The sequence below is a fragment of the Larimichthys crocea genome, unplaced genomic scaffold, assembly GCF_000972845.2.
Source record: "Larimichthys crocea isolate SSNF unplaced genomic scaffold, L_crocea_2.0 scaffold146, whole genome shotgun sequence".
NCBI classification, from domain to species: Eukaryota; Metazoa; Chordata; class Actinopteri; family Sciaenidae; genus Larimichthys; species Larimichthys crocea.
In genome coordinates, this window is record NW_020852003.1 from 127,264 (window position 1) to 149,095 (window position 21,832).

Genomic DNA, 21,832 nt, shown 5'->3' on the forward strand with positions numbered 1-21,832 from the left:
TAGAGAATCCGGTTGATTTTCAAAATAAAACACCCTGTGCAGGTTGTAAAAACAGCCAAACAAGACGACGAAACATCAAAGAAACAAGTAGAAAATCTGAGCAATGTAACAAAGTCTGGCGAGTGAAACACTTCTGAAACGTTCCTGGTGGACCGACCAAAGGGGCGTTGCGTCCGTCTCAGTCTCACGTCACATTATACAAATTAAGAACTGAAATTCGACTAACTCGTCTGAGCGCCACTGTGTGAATATTAGGAGTTGTTTAAAGTTGTTAAAAGATCGTCGGTGGAAGCTCAAGTGGCAAAATTTTTGTTGAACTCAAAACGGGATGCTTCAAAATGCAACAAAAGAACGTTGATGGAAACACGACGTCCCCACATCTCCTTTAATATCTCGTGTTCACTCACTGCACTCAAGTGTCCCCGTAACTCGGAGACTCGTGCTGTTTTGTGGTGACTCTTACGAGGTGGACGGTTTGCCGTCACACAGCAGAGGAAGCGAGGAAGCCGATAAAACGGACAAACTCTCAGATGCTTGACGGACGAACAGTAAATCTTCTTAGGAGCATCGAGCTCCTCCGCCCCTCCCGGACCTGCTCGCCTGACCTCGTTAGCTTCAGTTCAACAGCCTCATCTTTTCATTCATTCAATCATTCGTTCATTCAGTCACAACCTGCTCGCTCTGCTCGGATCTGTTGGTTAGTTTGAGGAGAGCAGGAGCCAACGACCTAAAGACTGATTGTCTCGTCCCATTTGTGGATATTTAATAATAATAATAATCGGATTAGTTGGAGCCGAATGTGTGAAAGTTTAGACTCAAACCATCTCCCCCGGTGGGAATCGAACCCCCAACCTGACGGTGCTGCTGCACGGATAAAACAAAGCAAACAAATGGCACAGCTCGTCCTGCATCGAGAGGACAGAAAAAGCTGAATATGACACATGACACCTGTTAAATAATAATAAAGATTTACATAGATACATGAAGCCAAAATAATATATGTCATTAAACATTAAAATACACATCCTGTACGTGATATTTGGTCCAAATAAATACTCTTAAATCTTAATAAACAAAGACATTCAGCTGAACGAGACTGCTCGGATTAAAAGCTGCAAACCAACATTCAGAACCAGTCGGATCAAACGTCTCGATGCTAGTGATCTGTCCCTGTCGGGTTTCTGAATATCGACGCCGTCCGTCGTTATTACCTTCAGATGAACCTAAAACCTGACGACGTGCGGCTGGTTCAGAGCCACCTCAGCTCCTGAACTATCAACATCAGGTCTGTCCGCCATCGATCTGATGGAACAAAACATCTTTTCATTGGTCGATAATCAGCAGGGACGGCGACGATATGCATCCTCGTGTTATCTGTCGAGATCGGTAGACCTCCCACGACGGTTTAAAAGGTTCCCTGCAGAGTTTTTGACCCTCGTGGAGCTTCGGAGTCTCTGTTTGTATCTCATGCTCTGTTAGCACTTAAATGTGGAACTGTGACGGTTTAACGTTTGGAGCCACGAAACTTAACGAGAATGAGATGTAGCCATGTTATGAAAACTCCACAGAGAACCTTTAAGATCAGTTTGACACCGTGTGAAAAGAACAACAAAGAACAAGGAATGGCACTCGAATTTACGATTTTCTTTGAACACAACCCTCTCATCACGTCCTGCATCGGCCAATCAGATCCTTCAACTTAATGTCACATGGCGTTCGCCTGCGTCAGATGTCATCACATGACTGAACCCGTCCTTCATCTGTCTGCGTCCTTCGCTGGAGGACAGGCGGCTGGACTGACGCTCTTCGCCCGCCGCAGTGTCACATGATGATGTCATAGAGTCTGCCGACGCGGCCCAGCCACTCACGCAGCGCCTGGCGGACGCGAGCGTCGGTCACGTGACAGGAGAGCTGGCTCAGGCAGGGATAGAGCACCGGCTGGAGAGCCAGGAAGGACGGGTCCGACAGGAGGAGGACCTGGTTCAGGAGAGTCAACACCATGTTGGTCCACGCCTGCAAAGAGAGAGGCAACACGTTCAGCACAAACACAAACACATGGCAGGACTGAACTCACGAGGTCCGTCAAGCTCTGGTAAGAAAAAAATAAAAAGATTAAAAAAGATAAAAATAAATAAATAAATAAATTCAAAACAAAAATCAAAATGATTCAGAAAAATTCAAAAAGACAAAAATAAATAAATAAATTCATGAGGTCCATCCTGCTCTGATAAGAAAAAAATTAAAAGATTAAAAAAGTTCAAACCTACGACGGAGTATTAGGGCCACATTTAAATAAAACTTTTTTTTTTTATTAATTATGAGATTAAAGTCGTTATTAAATATGGCGAGAATTAATTACTCGCCATATTTAATAACGACTTTAATCTAAAAAAATGGGGCCCTAATACTCCGTCGTACAAAACAAAATTCCAAAAGATTAAAAAAAAAAAAAGATTTTTAAAAATTCAAAAATGATTTTTAAAACTTTTTAAAAGATTCAAAAAGATTTAAGAAAAATTAAAAATTGTATTAATATGCTCTGTTTCTCGCTGGCAGGTTAGTTTCCTCCATCAACAGCACTTCAACACATTTCAGTCTGAATAAATAAATGTTCTGAGTTTGTCAGACCAAAGAAGAAAGAGTTAACAACCATCCAGCCAAATCTGAGTGATTAAAAATATCGACAGGTTTATTAAATTAGGTGTTAAAATCAGGTAAAAATGAATTCTCAGCTCCAGGTCGGTGGGGGCGTGGCTTCAGTGCATGGGGGCGTGTCTTATGGATGCTCTGAAGCCACACCCCCTCTGTCTCTCTGCTCAGGGTGGCCTCAGCGTGTCATCGAGCCGCCCTTTAAGGACCGCCCACAAAAATCCTGAAAACAGTCTGAACCTGTGATATATGGTTCAAAGTTCAACATATTTAATGTGTCTGAAATCCAGGACGACCCGTCCTGTTTCGGTGCCATTACCGCTCACTGTACCTGTATCTGGGCCTCAGAGTCCCTCAGAGAGATGCTGTGGGAGCTGATGGTGGATCCGGACCGTGGTCTCTTCTCCTGCCTCAGGATTTCAGGTCCTGCACTGACCGAGTGCCTCAGAAGTGGACCCTGCTGGTCCACCAGATGCTGAGGCCTCTGCGGAGGTCTTTGCGGCTCCCCGACACTTCCTGCTCCGCCTCCTCCTCCTGGCGCCGCCCGGCCCTGCTCCTTCATGAACAGGTTGACGTGGCTCTGCTGCGGCTGCTGCTGCTGCTGTTTCCTGCGTTTGTACTCCATCATCAGCTTGCTGATGGTCTTGTCGGTGGCGATGGTGTACAGTTTGTTTCCGGCGCTTTCCCACCATTCCTTTCTCCGCCCAGCGCAGGCTCCCAGCGAGCTCCCCAGGATGCCGGAGTCTCTCCTGTCGCCTCCGTTCCGGAAGTGGTGAGGCAGACTTCCTGTGCAGCTGTGAAGAGACAGGAAGTGGTAAGACGTGACGTCATTATGACATCATCTAATGTGTGACATGACTCGAGTCAGACCTGAATCCCGGGCTCGGCGTTGGCGTGTCTCCCGGCGATGCCGTGCTCGCGTCGGCCGTCTGACACCTGTACCCGCCTTCCTCCGACGGCGTCTCCCTCGCAGAAAGCCCGCTCGCTGACGTCGGGGTGGAGTTCTCGGACTGGAAGAGAGGCAGGAAGAAGACGTGGTCGCCTCCTCCCGCTCCGCCTCTCGGCAGCGCCATCTCCTCCAGCGTGCTCTCCAGGTCTCGGTGCATTTGGATGTAGCTGTTGCACAGATCCATGCACAGCTTGTAGAGGCGTTTGACCAGCCAGGCCCAGTCTGCGCTGCCCAGCGGCTGCACGCTCAGAGACGGGATGGGCGCTCGCCAGTGATGGCGTTTATCTCGACCGCGAGGAGGGCTGACCTGAGCGGAAAGACAGGAGGAAGTGAACAAATATAACAGTATGATATGAAGGGAGATAAGTGTGGAAGAGAAATAACTATTTAGAACTTTAGAGAGTTATTTTTAAAGCAGAAGATTCAAAAAGTGAACAGAATCCTGTCTGCGAGTTCTTCGTTCATCTTTGGGGACTTTCCGTTCTTCCATATGCGAACATCTCGATGCAGTTATTTCTGGCTTGAGGTTCTTTTTAAGGATTTCTATGTTTACGTTTTGTTTCACAAAACAGTGTTAATCACATCAACGAGACGATGACGAGACGACACAATGTTCTAAAAACACTGACGGAAAATGTGCCAATGTGCGATTTTGTTTTGACGAAAATGTCACGCAGGAAATAAGAACTGAACAAAAACGTCCTCCTTGTTTTCGTCGACTATATAAGAAACAAAGCAGCATCCAGTCCTGCTGTCATGTGTTTGTGCCAGCACTTCTTTTACTGTAGCAACGTCACGGCCACACGTTTGAATCCTCTGGCTGCTCTCGAACCTGTGGCTGGAAACAAACAGCACGCAGGAGAAACACGGCGTACGGACAGACAGCAAATCATGCTCGGAAAGGAAAAGAGACTGGACGTGTGGTCCCAGTCCATTATTTAGAAGCAGAGGAAAAGTCACAATGATAAACAAAAAGAATATTGAAAAAACTGGACTAAAATTTGACTTTTAGCCGACTAAAATATGACGAACAAAAATGAAAAAGACTAAATTGAAAAATGAAAACACTGCTTCACAATCACCTGTGCCGTTTCTTCAAAGATGTCTTCGTCCTCAGAGGAAGCAGAGCCGGGATGAGACGAGTCAGAGCTCCCCTCCTCTTCCTCGTACAGGATCCTCTTCACCTAAACACAAAGAGAACTTCAAATATTAAAGAACATAATTAAATTAATGTACCCCTCCTGGCAGGCGGTTGGTTTCTACCTGCTGTGCAGTCATGCTGTCGGCCTGGCTCAGCGTGGCACACAGCAGGGCCTGGAAGTACAGGTTGAAGCTCATGGCGGACTGGCGGTAAAGATTAGCCGCCCCGCAAACACCTGACACCTTCATCAGCAGGTACTTCAGACCGGGCCGGGTGTCGAAGTCCCTCGCCGTCCTGCAGAAGAAGAAGAGACGAGGAGATCAGTCAGCTGGGTGTAAAGTTGGTCAACATTATCGTGATGACGTTCTTGTTGCAGTGACCTGTAGGAGTCCAGCAGCAGGTCCAGGATTATGGCCAGGTTTGTCATGGAGATGTAGCGCAGGAAGCCCGCCGAAGTCCTGCTGGGGTCAGAGGTCACGGGCGTGACTTTTTCGTGACCTTCGGGCTGCTTGACAAACTCCTCCAGCAGGATGTCGTAGAGGTTCTGCAGCAGGACCTGATGGGACAGCAGGCTCACCACAATGGTCCGGAACGGGATCCTGCAGGATTTCACAAACGGGGACCGGAGGTCAGATCAGAACCAAGAGAACGTCAAACATCAAACACGACACGTCACAACGTCAAAGATAAAAACGCCATACCCAATTTTCCTGTAACCATGGCAGCAGAAATACAAACAAAAGAGTTAGTGAGGAAGTTCATGGTTTGTTTCCTTTTTTAAGTGTGTGTGTGTGTGTGTGACGTCCACCTCTTCTGAGCGTGCCCGTTGGACTGCTGGTCACATGGCAGCTCGATGATGAGAACGCACGACTGAGCGTGCTCAAAGCCGTCTTTGTTGTTGGGCGTCTTCGGAGAGCACTGGGTGTCCAACATGAAGACCTGGGACACAAAGAGGACGAGTCAACGAGCTCTCCTGGGCCCGCAACAGCTGGACGAGTACGAACAACACAGTATGAACACGTAACTTACATAACAACAACAACAACAACAGCAACAGCAACAGCAACAACAACAACAGCAACAGCAACAACAACAACAACAGCAACAACAACTATTTCACTGATTCTGGTGAAACTGGATCATATTTTATGGAGGAAATGTTTTCTGGTTTTCCCTCTGATGTCCTCCGGCTGCTCCGCCTCAACTCTCTGTGATTTACAGAGTTTATGATGGACAGTGAAGTAAACTGCTGACAGCTGTAGCTGCTGTTAGCTCATGTTAGCTCAGTCTGTTAACTGCTGTTAGCTGTTAGCACCAAGGGAGTGTTAGTGTATGTTTACAGGCCCGTGGTTTGGTAGTATGCTGATAGGGGAGCGGGGCCGGTGTCGTGCCAGAACTGGAGCCGGGCAAGCAGGTGGAAGTGGAGGTGGAGGAGACATGGACCTCTTCATTGTCCCGTAAATAAAGTCCAGTTGTCAGGCTCGTACTGACCTGCTGAGCCATCGCTTTGATCCTCCAGTACTCGGCCTCAGCTGAAGGGGAGTGTGTCGGCGCCGCCACCTTCACCTCGCAGGCGTCTCCGGAAAAACTGTCAGAACCGCTATGGAAACACGCCAGAAGGTTCTGCAGAGACAGGAACATTTACTAAGTGAGCAACGCACACTCTGGACAGCCCTGTTACATATCATACTCTGAGTATTACACAGTTTAACACAGAGCGCACATTAAAGCAGATGTGACCTGAATACATTCAGCCTTTCTATAAACCCGGTCAGAGGTCAGAGGTCGTGTGTTTATGTGTTTGAGAGCATAAGCTGCATGTTAAAGAGCGACGTCCACATCCTGCCGGCTTTACGTCAGGGTCCGCCACCGCCCTGCCAACACTACGTACACCATGTTACAAAGGACCCGGTTAAATCTGCTTCAACGACGAACAGTGATGATCAGTCACGTATCTATATCTATTGTTATTATTTACAGAGTTGATTGACAGTGAAGTACACTGCTGCCAACTGTAGCTGCTGTTAGCTAACGTTAGCTCAGTTTGTTAGCTGCTGTTAGCTCATGTTAGCTCAGTTTGTTAGCTTCTGTTAGCTAACGTTAACTCATTTTGTTAACTTCTGTTAGCTAACGATATCTCAGTTTATTAGCTTCTGTTAGCTAAGGTTAGCTCAGTTTGTTAGCTAAGGTTAGCTCAGTCTGTTAGCTAAGGTTAGCTCAGTCTGTTAGCTAAGGTTAGCTAATGTTAGCTCAGTTTGTTAGCTTCTGTTAGCTAATGTTAGCTCAGTTTGTTCGTTAACGTTAACTCAGGTTGTTAGCTGCTGTTAGCTAAGGTTAGCTCAGTTTGTTAGCTAAGGTTAGCTCAGTCTGTTAGCTAAGGTTAGCTCAGTGTGTTAGCTTCTGTTAGCTAAGGTTAGCTCAGTTTGTTCGTTAACGTTAACTCAGGTTGTTAGCTGCTGTTAGCTAAGGTTAGCTCAGTTTGTTAGCTAAGGTTAGCTCAGTGTGTTAGCTAAGGTTAGCTCAGTGTGTTAGCTTCTGTTAGCTAATGTTAGCTCAGTTTGTTCGTTAACGTTAACTCAGGTTGTTAGCTTCTGTTAGCTAAGGTTAGCTCAGTCTGTTAGCTAAGGTTAGCTCAGTCTGTTAGCTAAGGTTAGCTCAGTCTGTTAGCTAAGGTTAGCTCAGTCTGTTAGCTAAGGTTAGCTCAGTCTGTTAGCTAAGGTTAACTCAGTTTGTTAGCTTCTGTTAGCTAAGGTTAGCTCAGTTTGTTCGTTAACGTTAACTCAGGTTGTTAGCTGCTGTTAGCTAAGGTTAGCTCAGTTTGTTAGCTAAGGTTAGCTCAGTCTGTTAGCTAAGGTTAGCTCAGTGTGTTAGCTTCTGTTAGCTAAGGTTAGCTCAGTTTGTTCGTTAACGTTAACTCAGGTTGTTAGCTGCTGTTAGCTAAGGTTAGCTCAGTTTGTTAGCTAAGGTTAGCTCAGTGTGTTAGCTAAGGTTAGCTCAGTGTGTTAGCTTCTGTTAGCTAATGTTAGCTCAGTTTGTTCGTTAACGTTAACTCAGGTTGTTAGCTGCTGTTAGCTAAGGTTAGCTCAGTTTGTTAGCTAAGGTTAGCTCAGTGTGTTAGCTAAGGTTAGCTCAGTGTGTTAGCTTCTGTTAGCTAATGTTAGCTCAGTTTGTTCGTTAACGTTAACTCAGGTTGTTAGCTTCTGTTAGCTAACGTTAACTCATTTTGTTAGCTTCTGTTAGCTAAGGTTAGCTCAGTCTGTTAGCTAAGGTTAACTCAGTCTGTTAGCTTCTGTTAGCTAATGTTAGCTCAGTTTGTTAGCTTCTGTTAGCTAATGTTAACTCGGTTTGTTCGTTAACGTTAACTCAGGTTGTTAGCTGCTGTTAGCTAAGGTTAGCTCAGTTTGTTAGCTAAGGTTAGCTCAGTTTGTTAGCTTCTGTTAGCTAATGTTAGCTCGGTTTGTTAGCTAACGTTAACTCATTTTGTTAGCTTCTGTTAGCTAAGGTTAGCTCAGTCTGTTAGCTAAGGTTAACTCAGTCTGTTAGCTTCTGTTAGCTAATGTTAGCTCAGTTTGTTAGCTTCTGTTAGCTAAGGTTAGCTTAGGTTGTACATACGATGTACCACATGAAACAAAAACTTTGATGGTGGTCGTTATTCATCACTCTAAAACACACACACACACACACACACACACACACACACACACACATGTGGCTCTAAGCTGTAAAGCTGCTTAGCTGCTGTCAGTCAGCAGAAACACACAGTGACAGTTTGTTTTCATTTGTTTGGTCGTGAACGTTCGTTAGTTTTCGTGGAGGTGAACAGACGAAGTTTGTACGCACACACACACACACACACACACACACACACACACACTACAAGCCCCAGAATGCACTGCAGCAGTAAGCGTGACACGTCAATCTTCCCTTTAAGTGTTTGGATGAACTCTGGATGTTTAACGAGGTAAGACGGTTCAGGTGTGTGTCTTTGTCCCGTGTGACTCCATCTCCCAGCATGCTCAGCTTCGTGGCAGATCAGGTGACGCGTGTTCATTTGTTGATGATGCTACCCGCTGATGACGAGGTGTTTGAGTGCTGCGGGAGATCACAGCCTCAGTGGGGAACCTGATCCCTGCTGTTCCATTTCAGCTGTGTGTGTGTGTGTGTGTGTGTGTGTGTGTGTGTGTGTGTGTGTGAGGTCAGCTGGGGTTGTGCAGCTTTAGTTTGGAGTGTTAGCATGTTGACAGTATTAACAGCAGAGCTTTCAGATTACTTCTGTCCCAACCAGCAGCTTCAGATCGAGGCTGGATTATGAGGTTTACTCCACTGAGTGCTGCTGTGTGTGTGTGTGTGTGTGTGTGTGTGTGTGTGTGTGTGTGTGTGTGTGTGTGTGTGTGTACCTTCACAGGCTCTAATGTCGCAGAGAAAGCGTCCTGCAGAGCGCAGCAGGCCAACCTCCACATCTCCTCTGTGAACACCGGACCCACGGTGACCAGAACGTACCTGAACACAACAGACCAATCACATGTCAGATAGACAGACAGTGAGACAGACAGAGAGAGACAGAGAGACAGACAGACAGACAGACAGAGAGAGAGGCAGACAGACAGAGAGAGAGGCAGACAGACAGACAGACAGACAGACAGACAGACAAAGAGAGAAAAACAGACAGACAGACAGACAGAGACAGACAGACAGACAGAGAGAGAGGCAGACAGACAGACAGAGAGACACAGACAGACAGAGAGAGAGACAGACAGACAGACAGAGTCACCTGATGCAGGAGCAGCCCACTCTGGAGATGGTCTCTGCAGGTTCAGACACACAGGCCACCAGAAGCTTGAACAGATCTTTCAACATCAGGTTGATCAGACACTCGTACCCGATATCTGCAACAACACACACACACACACACACACACACACACACACACACACACCAGAGGAAGACACAAGACAAACAACAAGAATTCGTATCACATGATATCTGAGCACAAACTGAAGCTGTTAGCATCATGTTAGCTTCATGTTAGCATCGTGTTAGCATCATGTTAGCATCGTGTTAGCATCGCGTTAGCTTCGTGTTAGCATCGCGTTAGCTTCGTGTTAGCATCGTGTTAGCTTCGTGTTAGCATTGCGTTAGCTTCATGTTTTTTTAAAGATGATTTTGGACTTTGCTTTATTGACAGACATAACTGAAGACTGACAGGAAATGTGGAGAGAGAGATGGGGAATGACATGCGGGAAAGGGCCACACAGGTCGGGATTCGAACCTGGGCCTCCACAACGAGCGTGTATGGGGCGGCTGCTCTACTGACTGAACTAAACGCCACCCGGTGTTAGCTTCATGTTAGCATCACGATAGCTTCATGTTAGCATCATGATAGCTTCAAGGTAGCATCATGATAGCATCATGATAGCTTCAAGGTAACATCATGATAGCTTCAAGGTAGCTTCATGGTAGCTTCATGGTAGCATCAAGGTAGCTTCATGTTAGCTTCAAGGTAGCTTCATGTTAGCTTCAAGGTAGCTTCATGGTAGCATCAAGGTAGCTTCATGGTAGCATCAAGGTAGCTTCATGTTAGCATCATGATAGCTTCAAGGTAGCTTCGTGTTAGCATCATGTTAGCATCATGATAGCTTCAAGGTAGCTTCATGGTAGCTTCAAGGTAGCTTCATGTTAACATCATGATAGCTTCAAGGTAGCTTCATGGTAGCATCATGATAGCTTCATGTTAGCATCATGATAGCTTCATGTTAGCTTCAAGGTAGCTTCATGGTAGCTTCAAGGTAGCTTCATGTTAGCATCATGATAGCTTCAAGGTAGCTTCATGTTAGCATCATGATAGCTTCATGTTAGCATCATGATAGCGTCATGTTAACATCATGTTAGCATCATATTAGCTCCATGGAAGAAGAAGTAGGAGGAAGAAACTTTATTTTGAAGTTGTGGCTTTTATTTTGGTAACTTTCCGTTGGACTCTGATCAAAGATGTCAGATTTGTTTTATTGCTGAATACATGAAAGGTCGACAGTCATCGTGTCTCACCTGAGTGGATGAAGCTGTTGACGTGCTCCACCACCAGCTCGCAGCACAGGCCGATAGCGTGCTTGAAGTTGGCGGCCGCCACATCCCAGTAGGAGTGGTCGCCGTGGCTACGCTGCAGCCACAGTGACATCACGGGAAGCAGCAGCTGAATGACGGAGAAGATGGCGAAGCCCGGACCTGGAGGGAGGAGACACGGTTAGTTTATTTTCCATGACCACGCCGCCTCGGGTCGGGTCATGTGACTGTGTGAGCGTGTCACCTGGTACGGTGGTGACCTCTCTGAGCAGAGTGAAGAGCAGCTCCAGCGTCGGTGGTTGGTGTTGGCGAGGACAGTTCGACACGGCGGCCGTGAGCTGCTCGAGTAACAAAATCCAGACCTGGATCAGACCCGTGTCGTCATCAAACTCCTGCAGGACGCAGTCCATCCCGTCCTCGGTGCTGATCGAGCGTTCCTGCGATCTCATTGGCAGGCTTGCGAGCCGCGCCCCCAAAAACACCGGCTTGGACGGCATCTTGTAGATCTTTGCCAGGAGCTGTCAATCAAACACGGCACGGCTTTGTGAAGTCATACATACATCAGACACGCTTCTGTGACTCAGCAAACATTTCATATGAATATGAGGAACTTTTATTTATTGAGAAAACATTTTTATAGCATGTTACTCGGGAACCATACACGTAGAAAGCGTCAGGCTTTGAAGCAAAAGAGAAAGGACGCTGAACCGAGGACCTGAATCAGGTCACGTGGAGCTCATAACGGGAAGTTCTACCTGGGAACATTTGCGGAGGTAGTCGAGAGCCGGCAGGCAGAGGTCGGTGGAGCTGTACCCGGACACGTGGATGCAGTCTCCGATCTCCTTGTAGTCCACCTCTCCTACAGACGTCAGGATGAGGAACAAAACATCTGACATCAAACACACAGACACACAAAACCTGAGAGGTTCGTCAAGAGTCTCAACGAGACACACCTAAACCTTTGACGAACTTCATGAGGCACATGATGTAGTCGGTGGCAGCGTTGGCAAAGACCTGGATGTTATCGGTGTTGATGAACGCCTCGAAGACGTCAAACACGGGAGCCTGGGACTTTCCTAGAGGAGAGGACGGGGGAACGAGATCTTTGAGATGAGACTCTGAATAAAACGTGTGTGTTGGTTTGAGACGAGCGTCTCAGACGTACCCATGGAGTATTCTCCCAGCAGGTAGTCTTTGGTATCGGTCTTGCTGCTGTGGACGGTCCTCAGAGCACTGAACAGAGGCCTCCACCCTGACAGGATCTGAGGTGAACACATCTCCACCAGCTCGCCTATCGATGTTATGACCTGCAGGGAGGCGAGCAGACGGACATCTTCTAAACCGTGTCGTGAAATAACAGAAAGTCAAACATCTTCCTGTTTTCAGGAGCCCGGACGTCACCTGATCCTGGACGTCCTCGTCGCAGAGCTCCAGCTGCATGATGTGCTCGAAGGGCCTGAACAGCGCCTCGTTGAAGTGGAAGTGTGGAAGCTCCGCCCAGCTCGTCAGCACCTCCGTCAGGACGTCGTGGATGAAGGAAACGGCCTTCTGGGATACGTGGCGCTCTTTGTGACACGCCGCCTGGAAGACGGAGAGACTTTTACTGTGTGTTTGAAGCGAAATTTTATACAACATTGAACTTATTTCCTCATTTTGAGCAACATCTTGATCGTATGAGCTAAAATTTCATTCGCTGAACATCCCGACGATTTTACATCGAAATTTTTGAACGATTAAAGTCAAGTGACCAATGATGAACAGACTTCTTATCTATTGGAACCTCTTCTCCTTCCTAGCACGAAGGGAAAACTACTTTAAGTTGGACCCGTGCATGTCTTTCTCTGTTGGAGATGGCGGACGTTCTCTAACCTCAACCAGGTGAGGAGCCACCACGCTCCAGGCCCTCATCATGTGCAGCAGAGGTCGGTTCTTGTTCCTGACGATCCGCAGCATGGCCTCGCCCAGACGGAAGAGATGGAGAGCGCTGCGTCGGTCCAGCGTCGACTTGGCCTCGCCTACAGACACACAAAGGGGACAGAAAGACTAAATTGATGTCTTCACTGTCTTTTAATTAAAGCTTCGACCTCAAAAGAAGGTGTGTTTAGGTGTACCTGGCATTGCCAGCGAATAGTCTCCGGTCTCGGTAACGGAGTCAAACAGCTGAGACTGAGAAGCTTTCCTGAACTGCTGCAAGAAGCCGACCAGACCGACCAGGTTCAGTTTGGTAGCTGCTTCTTCAAACAACCTGAAACACACAATTAAATGTGAAAACACTGAACACGACACAAAGGCTTTCCTCCCCGATTCCGTTCGTCACGTTCATGGACGTGATCTTAAGGTGCAGCCCGGTTCGGTAAACTCAGGATTGCGTCTCTGCTCCTTGCAGATGATGTGGTTCTGTTGGCTTCATCGGATCGTGATCTTCAGCACACACTGGGGCGGGATGACAGTCAGCACCACTGCTGGAAAATGGTGGATTGTTCCCTCCGGGTTGGGAGCGAGTTGCTGCCCCAAGAGAAGGAGTGCAAGTATCTCGGAGTCTTGTTTATGAGTGATGTGGACTGACGGGTCTTTTGGTCACAAGCTTTTGGTAGTGACTGAATGAATGAGAGTGCTGAAAGACAGAGATAGGCCGAGGAGCTCAGGGAAGAGCCGCTGAGGTGGGTCAACATCTGATCAAACTGGCTTCCTTTGGAGGTGTTTTGGGCAACTCGGAGGAGATCCTGGGACAGATTCAGGACCTGCTGGAGCTGCATAGTCCATCTGGCCTCCGGGTGGAGTTGGGATGTGTTGCTGGGGACCCAATCCCAGATAAGAGGAAGGAAACTAATGGATAGTACGAAGACAACTTTGAGTTTCACAGAGTTGGACAATGTAGAGATTGTGAAACATCTCACAAAAGTGGCAACAGGTCAGTTAAGAGTATTTACGATCTTTGGGCACTCTGAGCTTGTAAATGTGTTTCAGTCCATCTGCAGCCTGGATAACTGGTTATATAAGAGATGATCCTCTGAATGGACACACTCCACATTTAGTGCAGCAGTGTGTGAAGTGAGCACACACTTATATTTCTACCTGTGAGAGCCTAAAACTGACCCTGAAACCAGGTCTAAACATTTAAACTGTCCTTAGAGGAGTGATGACGTAAACGAGCACACACACACACACACACACACACACACACACACACACACACACACACACACACACACACACACACACACACACACACACACACGGCTCTGTTCTGCTGCTGCCATCTTGTGGCTGTTAGAAGTCAATGTGATCCACAGCACCACCTGTCAGTGAAGCAGATGAACTAAAGTGAAGCGTCTCCGTCATGCTGACGTAGTCTCTGTCATTTAACTGACATGTGGTACTCAGTCTTATCTCAGTCTTATCTGAGACTCAACTCAGTCTTACCTGTCGGCCTGAGTCGACAGCGTGCACACGGCCTTGGCGGCGCTGGTTCCCGTCATCAGACTGCCGCTCTTCAGGTCCAGACCTCGGCCTCCCCGGCTGCTCTCCTTGAGCAGCTCTTGGATGGACAGAGGCTGGATGACCGGCTGGCTCAGGCCCAGCTCCGAGGCCTCCGGGCTGGGTTCGCAGCTCAGCTCCAGCCCCAGGTCCACCACTCCCGCCGCCTGCTGGCTCTGCTGGGTGATGGTGGTCAAAGAGGACGGCTGTGAGGAGCCGTCGCTGAAGTGGGTGTGCTCCAGAGAACTGATGTACTCGGTCACCCTGAGAAACACAGGAAGAGTGACGGAGACGTAATGATGGCAGAGGAGAAGAGAGCGAAGAGGACGTGTGTGTGTGTGTGTGTGTACCTGAAGACGTGTGGCCAGCAGTCGTGGTTGTGGCTTCCCATCTCCAGTCCTACGTTCAGGATGGCGTCCATACACAACACGTGAGCCGTGTGGAGGCGAACTCCCTGAGGACGACCGATCTGCTCCAGACGCTGCTCGACACGCTGCTTCACTGAACACACACACACACACACACACACACACACACACACACACTTTAACAAAACAAACTTGCATCCCATTAACCTCGTCCACTCCTCACTGCACTATAATAAACACATTTTTTAGGGATGCACTGAAGATTTTTGGCCCAAAAGTGAATTTTTGGTGTTCGGCCCATATCACTGAAACAACACGGCCGAAACAGAATTGTGATGACACAAGCAGGAACGGTTATCTGGGTAAGAGTCAACATGTCTGCGGTGTGGATGTATTTCAGTATCTCGCAGCAGACGTTATTCCGTTATTTGCGGCACTAAAGCGTCTTCTAAGCAAAGAGTTTGAGACGGACCACGGAGTGAAAACAATGAAAAGTACACGGAGTCTGTGAACACACGTTTCACTGAGATCTATTCGGATCCTCTGCACTTCATCGCGACTGTACTTGATCCGCGTTATAAGGATCAGTACTTGGATGTGGGAATAAAGCAGCGTGCACGAGAAACGATCCAGGCCGCGATGGATGCGGACAACCCGCTCAGAGACGGACCGCGTCTCTCTGCACCAGATGTGGAGCATGCACCTTCGCTGTCGGATGTGTTCAATGAGATCCTGCAGGATCCTCTTTATGAGAGGACATATTTAATTTTAGAATCTAAAGTCAGTTCTAGGTCAAGTGAAACATTTTGTTTGGAATTTAATTTATATTGTGCATCGTTGTAATGTCAGTGCTAAATAAATATTTTCATTGCCTTGACTTTTGTGAGGTGACACAGTCATGGCTTTGAATGGAATGGTTCTAATAATTGACACAATTTCTTCAGGTGTTTCGGTTTTCGGCCAAGAATTTTAATTTCAGTGCATCCCTAATATTTTTGTCTCTCTTAGGACGTCGGTGGATCAGAAGGTCAACGCCTTCAGCCGCCACACGTACAGACAGGAAACAGGAAGCAGTGTGAGCTCCTCTTTACCTTGTGTGATGGCGTCCCCCGTCTCTCCCACCTCCTTCTCCTCCTTCTCCTCCTGCACACAGGAGGCTGCAGCCATCTGCGCTAACGCTGAGGCACAGTTGGCAGCCACACCTTATGAACACACACACACACACACACACACACACACACCATATGTTCATTCATATATTCAGCTTCTGTGCTCATCATTTAAATCAGGTTTTCATCTTGACTGAGGGTTGAGTTGATAAAAATACATTTCCCATGATGCTCTTCTGTTAAGACGTCTTTAATGTGAATAAATGTGAGTAAATGTTTAACATCGTCTCTGTCTTTGTCTTCGTAGCGAGCCACTAGGGGGCGAAAGCGAGATTTTAGGTTTCATATTCACGAGGCTGTCGAACGCTAACGTGGGGAAGGTGAAGCCGCCGGACGAGGCGGCCAATCACAGTGAAGTGATGGTGACGTTAAGGCTGCTCTCCGTGGTGCTGAAAGCTTGAGCACAACAGTATGACACACTGAAGACACTGGCCATGTATGAGGTCACCATGTTCGGATCAACACCTGTGAACTAGGACTGCAGGTGCATAAGGCTAACGTAACAGCTGTCAAGCCCGATGTTAAAAAGGAGGAGGGGAAATATCAAAACCAAACGTGAGGATTTCAGTCTTGTGACTGTTCATATTTATTTGTTGGATCACAGGATACTTTAACATTTCAATAACTGATGCTTTTACTTGTTTGTTTGTATCTTCTCTGTTATACTGATGGTTGTTATTAAGACGTTGCAATAGTGCACTATTGAAGCCCGAGAAAGGACAATTCTGACAGACGTGAAACAATAAAACAGCAACGCGCTTATCCTCATTTCTGATTGGAGGCGGGTTTTGGCACAAGCTACTTTTCTCAGGGCGTTTGTTTCATTTCACTTAAAGAAAAATGTAGAAAGATACTTTGCCCTCTTCACCAGACTATTCCTGAATCCAGATGTGACCCACGGGCCGCTAGTTAACATTTTAGACTACGTCCAGGTTTTAGACAGTCTGCGGGGACGTCACGGAGACTACGTCATGTGATATTTTATCCCTACATGTCGTGAACCTCTTCCAGCTCCGGGGCTGCTGTCGAGTATCTGGCCATGACCTTTGACCTCTCAGTGATGTATGACTGACCCACCCAGGGCGCAGCTGAGCGCGGCAGCTTTGCGTAGGCCGTCCAGGCTCAGACAGATGGTGTCTCTCTCCCTCTGGCTCTGCTCTTTGACCCCCTCTGCTCCCAGGATGAAGGCCAGGCCTTTGGAGCTGCCCGCCATGCGGCCTGTCAGCGGCGTGGACAGCACATCGATCAGGTTCTTCCAGACGCCGGTGAGGATGAAGCGCGAGAACACGGCTCCTGAAAACACACAAAGAGGAGGAAGAGGAAGAGCAGGTGGTGGGAAAACGACAGGATTAAATAAACGAGCGAATCCATCAGTCCAACAAGCAACTGACCTGCCATCGCAGTGTCGCTGCCCGCCTTATCGCAGCTGAGCGGCGATCGGCTCGATGCTCTCCTGATCAGCTGACCTCCAATCGCACTGCTGCCCAGACCGTCGATATCTGAGAGAAGAGGAGAGGCGAGGGTTAGAACGAGGAGAGAAGAAGAATCGCTGCCTCACACAGGTAGCCGTGGTGCGTACCTGTGAGCATGGTGATGAGCGGCAGTGTGTGGTCTTCAGGTGAGCCCCAGTACCCGGCCTCAGCCAGCAGGTTGCGGTCCAACACCTGGTGGTAGAGCTCCTCGATCCAGGCCTGAGACAGAACCACGAGGACGCCGCTGCTCTGGATCAGGCGCACAAACTCCTTCTGCAAAACACACACACACACACACACACACACACACACACACACACACACACACACACACACGTCATCATCTGTACAAGTCTGCAAACACACGCACGTTAAAGTTCTGTCTGTGACGGGAAACGGAGCGTGAGATGGACCGGTGGGTTGGTGCATCGGAGCTGAGGTGATCTTCCGGTCCATCTACGTTCCATCCCTCAGCGATGGTGACGAGCTTTGGGTAGTGACCTGAACAATGAGATCACGGATACAAAAGGCTGGAATGAGCTTCCTCTGGGCTCAGAGTTAGAGATACGATGAGGAGCTTGGAGTAGAGCCAGCTGAGGTGGTCCAACATCTAATTACCTGAGCACCTTCCTTTGGAGAAGATCCCGGGCATGTCCAGACCCAGAACCAGCTGGAGGGACTACATCGCCCATCGAAGCCTGGTTTTGGGCCTTGCCCCTTACGTGCAGAGATTTCTCTGATTCTCTGAATCTTTGACTGATGTTCTGGATTGTAGTAAAATCCAGAAACTGTTGGACATCGCTCAGTCCTCGATGTGAACGACTGAGCATGACACCACCATCTGAACCCGTTCACCTGAGGAAGCTTCAAACAGATGTTCGCTCACCAGGCTGAGGACGGGAGCGAGCGCTCGCCGCCTGTAGTAGTCGCAGCAGCAGAGTTTGAGGTTGAGCAGCAGAGCGTAGTACGACACCAGATAGAGGCCGTCGGCGTTCATCAGAGACTGACAGCTCAGAGTGTCGCCAGTCTCGAAACCTGGAGAGTGGATCCCACCTGCAGAGAGAGGAACCTCAGAACATTCACCAGGTTTGGTTTCTAATGTGGCTAATGAGGAAAGGAAGGAGGAGACAGGAGGAGACAGGAGACAGGAGACAGGAGGAGACAGAGAACAAACACCAACACTCATGCCAAAAACATTGATCTGATCTGAGAACCAGAGTGTGATGCAGAGTGGGTGGTGAAAGAGAGAAAACTGGCGAGCAAGGACAGAAGGGAAGAAGGAGGGAAGGTGAGAAGAGAGGGAGAAGGAAGCGAGGGAAGGTGAGGAGAGAGGGAGAAGGAAGCGAGGGAAGGTGAGGAGAGAGGGAGAAGGAAGCGAGGGAAGGTGAGGAGAGAGGGAGAAGGAAAGGAGAGAGGGAGAAGGAAGGGAGGAAAGGTGAGGAGAGAGGGAGAAGAAGCGAGGGAAGGTGAGGAGAGAGAGAGAAGGAAGCGAGGGAAGGTGAGGAGAGAGAGGGAGAAGGAAGCGAGGGAATGTGAGGAGAGAGGGAGAAGGAAGCGAGAGAAGGTGAGGAGAGAAAGGGAGAAGGAAGCGAGGGAAGGTGAGGAGAGAGAGAGAGAAGGAAGCGAGGGAATGTGAGGAGAGAGAGAGAAGGAAGCGAGGGAAGGTGAGGAGAGAGAGGGAGAAGGAAGCGAGGGAAGGTGAGGAGAGAGAGAGAGAAGGAAGCGAGGGAAGGTGAGGAGAGAGGGAGAAGGAAGCGAGGGAAGGTGAGGAGAGAGGGAGAAGGAAGCGAGGGAAGGTGAGGAGAGAGGGAGAAGGAAGCGAGGGAAGGTGAGGAGAGAGGGAGAAGGAAGCGAGGAAAGGTGATGAGAGAGAGAGAGAAGGAAGCGAGGGAAGGTGAGGAGAGAGAGAAGGAAGCGAGGGAAGGTGAGGAGAGAGAGAGAAGGAAGCGAGGGAAGGTGAGGAGAGAGAGGGAGAAGAAGCGAGGGAAGGTGAGGAGAGAGGGAGAAGGAAGCGAGGGAAGGTAAGGAGAGAGGGAGAAGGAAGCGAGGGAAGGTGAGGAGAGAGGGAGAAGGAAGCGAGGGAAGGTGAGGAGAGAGAGGGAGAAGGAAACGAGGGAAGGTGAGGAGAGAGAGGGAGAAGAAGAAGCAAGAGAAGGTGAGGAGAGAGGGAAGCGTCACATCACTCCACCCTCAGCAAACACCCTGTGTTTGTTTAGCGGGCGCACACCATAGATTAACCCCTCCCTGCCCGCCCGCCTCCCTCACCAGCCTGCAGTCCGGAGCAGAAGGTGGAGGAGAAGTTCTGGAGCGACAGGTCCACGTCCATGGTGGTGGCCAACCCCAGCAACCGGGGCAGCAGCGCCGCCAGCGACTGCACGAACAGCCTGGCGCTCTGCTGGTCGGCCTCCTGGTTGCGGAGCAGTTTGAGGGACAGGGCGGCGGTGCGCAGGGAGCGGTGACCGGGGCAGTCGCGAGGAGTCTGCTGCTCCTCGTCGGCCAGGGAGACGTTGTCGGAGCCGATGTCGGACACGTCGGAGCGGCCCGAGTCTTTCTCTGCAGCCATGGAGTACTGGTCACATGAGTCAAACTCTGTCCGAGACAAGTCCTGCTCCTCCATACTGAGGGACCAACAGAGAGAGACATGCGATCAGAGAAACTCTGATTCAAAGGTTATATTGAAAAGATAATGTCAACAGAGCTGCTAAACTGCAGTTAAAGCAACAATAAACAACTCTGACAACAGAACATGTCCAGAACTTCTTCAGGTCTCAAGCTCTGACCTGGCTCCAAATCAGCCAATAGAAAAATTCAGCTGCAGTAGCAGAGTTTCAGCCAGCAGAGGGGGTCGCTGCATATTTACGGACACGAACCTGAAGTTGCTCTCGCTGTACCGTGACCCTCCTCCGTGGTGCGACCTGGTCCTGGACTCCACAGACAGGAAGTTGGTGATGTCGGGGTAGACGAGGCCGTGACTTCGCTGCACCACATCTGGAGGAACCACACCTCCTCTCTCGCCACCACCTCCTCCTCCTGCTGCTCTCTGTTTCTCTCCTCTCCCCTCCACCTGCACTGCGCCTCCTCCCTTCTCCACCTGTTGGACCACCTTCTCCGGCTCGAGGCTCGGCTCATCTTTGGTCCGCTCCTGCACGCCGCAGCACGATGGCGATGGGAGGCGTGCGTCCTCCCCCCCACACTCCTCAGGAGTGGTGTGACCCAGGCCGAGCTCCCCCGCCTCCAGATCCAGGGTGGTTTGGCCCGTTTCCGTGGTGATGCTGATGCTGATGTCAGGGCTGCGCTCGGTGGCCCCGGTGGTGGCCCCGGTGGAGGAGGTGGGGTCATAGGGAGCCTGCTCGGAGGACAGGATGTGTCTCTGCCACCTGAAGTCGGCCTCGTTGATCTCCATGGACTCGCGGGTCGACTCGGTACCGTCCTTCAGATCCTCCAGCCGTCTGAGGAGGAGTCGAGCCTGAGAAACAAGAGCTGCTGTGTCACCACGCTCCACCTGTTTACCTACAACTTCATGTACTGAACCACGTCAGCTTAACGTCGGCGTACCTGCTCAGGTTGGATGCCGCGGCCCTGCGACAGCTCGTCCAGCGCCCCGAGGAGAGCGCAGGCGCAGGAGACCGAGGAGTAACACGCCTCGATGCCGCCCTTCATACAGGCCTCCGTCATCCCGTCCATCACTCTGCCGGAGGAAGAAGAACCAGTGAGCAACTGTAGCTGCTGTTAGGTCATGTTAGCTCAGTTTGTTAGCCAGGCTGCCTGGACTGCTGACGGGGAGCGCAGCATCGTGTGTCATGCCAGAACCAGAGCTGGGCGGGTGGGCAATGTAACCGGGCTCCAGCAGCCTCACATGGACATAATGGCAGAGGAGAGCGAAGAGGTCAAACTTACAGTTTCAGCAGGTCCAGGTGGGACTTCCTCTTTGAGAAGGAGCGCTTCCTGATTTCAGGTTCAACCACGCATGGACCGGCGAGGTCGTACAGCCGCTGGGGACTGCCCAGAATCTAACACACACAGAAACGCGTCAGTATGTTTGTTCCACCTCCATTTACATCATCTCATCATCACCAAAATGTGACGACGTCTCCTCGTCCCACCTCCTTCATGATGCGGATGGCCTCGGTGCGGTGCTGAGGAGGCGGGTACAGCAGGATCCTGTGGTAGAGCGACTGCAGAACCGGTTTCATCGACTCCACGCAGCTCACCAGACGTACGAGCTCCGCGGCGATGTAACACACAGTCCGCACTACCGGTGCGATCCTGGCGGGGGCGCTGGAGGAACAGCCGGACCCCCTGCCTTGATCGGACACCCCTCCACCCGAGGAGTCCACGTCCTGGCTGATCCCTGCAAGATGACGAAGAAGACAAGGACGGACACGAAGCTGTTAGCTCATGTTAGCTGCTGTTAGCCGCTGTTAGCTCAGTCCGTTAGCTGCTGTTAGCTCATGTTAGCTCATGTTAGCTGCTGTTAGCTCAGTCTGTTAGCTGCTGTTAGCTCATGTTAGCTCAGTTTGTTAGCTGCTGTTAGCTACTGTTAGCTC

At 49.5% G+C, this 21,832-nt stretch overlaps 1 protein-coding gene across 1 annotated transcript in view; it reads right to left on the reverse strand.

The window, feature by feature from the left end:
• Nucleotides 1–29: 29 nt before the first annotated feature.
• Nucleotides 30–21,832, reverse strand: part of arfgef3 (ARFGEF family member 3) — a 34,155-nt gene continuing 12,352 nt past the window's right edge. Inside the window, exons 8-38 of the mRNA XM_027275528.1 lie at nt 21,389–21,636; nt 21,183–21,295; nt 20,841–20,973; nt 20,156–20,751; nt 19,551–19,903; nt 18,172–18,338; nt 17,393–17,558; nt 17,205–17,312; nt 16,891–17,106; nt 15,736–15,846; nt 14,627–14,777; nt 14,223–14,540; nt 12,911–13,044; nt 12,669–12,814; nt 12,201–12,380; nt 11,965–12,106; nt 11,753–11,875; nt 11,555–11,658; nt 11,044–11,317; nt 10,785–10,961; nt 9,511–9,625; nt 9,137–9,239; nt 6,231–6,362; nt 5,548–5,678; nt 5,441–5,449; nt 5,120–5,338; nt 4,862–5,033; nt 4,681–4,782; nt 3,520–3,905; nt 2,981–3,443; nt 30–2,013 (exon numbers count right to left, since the gene is read on the reverse strand). Of these exons, the coding sequence (XP_027131329.1) occupies nt 1,822–2,013; nt 2,981–3,443; nt 3,520–3,905; nt 4,681–4,782; nt 4,862–5,033; nt 5,120–5,338; nt 5,441–5,449; nt 5,548–5,678; nt 6,231–6,362; nt 9,137–9,239; nt 9,511–9,625; nt 10,785–10,961; nt 11,044–11,317; nt 11,555–11,658; nt 11,753–11,875; nt 11,965–12,106; nt 12,201–12,380; nt 12,669–12,814; nt 12,911–13,044; nt 14,223–14,540; nt 14,627–14,777; nt 15,736–15,846; nt 16,891–17,106; nt 17,205–17,312; nt 17,393–17,558; nt 18,172–18,338; nt 19,551–19,903; nt 20,156–20,751; nt 20,841–20,973; nt 21,183–21,295; nt 21,389–21,636 (5,984 nt within the window). The 3' untranslated portion in view covers nt 30–1,821. The remainder of the gene's footprint in view (nt 2,014–2,980; nt 3,444–3,519; nt 3,906–4,680; nt 4,783–4,861; nt 5,034–5,119; nt 5,339–5,440; nt 5,450–5,547; nt 5,679–6,230; nt 6,363–9,136; nt 9,240–9,510; nt 9,626–10,784; nt 10,962–11,043; nt 11,318–11,554; nt 11,659–11,752; nt 11,876–11,964; nt 12,107–12,200; nt 12,381–12,668; nt 12,815–12,910; nt 13,045–14,222; nt 14,541–14,626; nt 14,778–15,735; nt 15,847–16,890; nt 17,107–17,204; nt 17,313–17,392; nt 17,559–18,171; nt 18,339–19,550; nt 19,904–20,155; nt 20,752–20,840; nt 20,974–21,182; nt 21,296–21,388; nt 21,637–21,832) is intronic.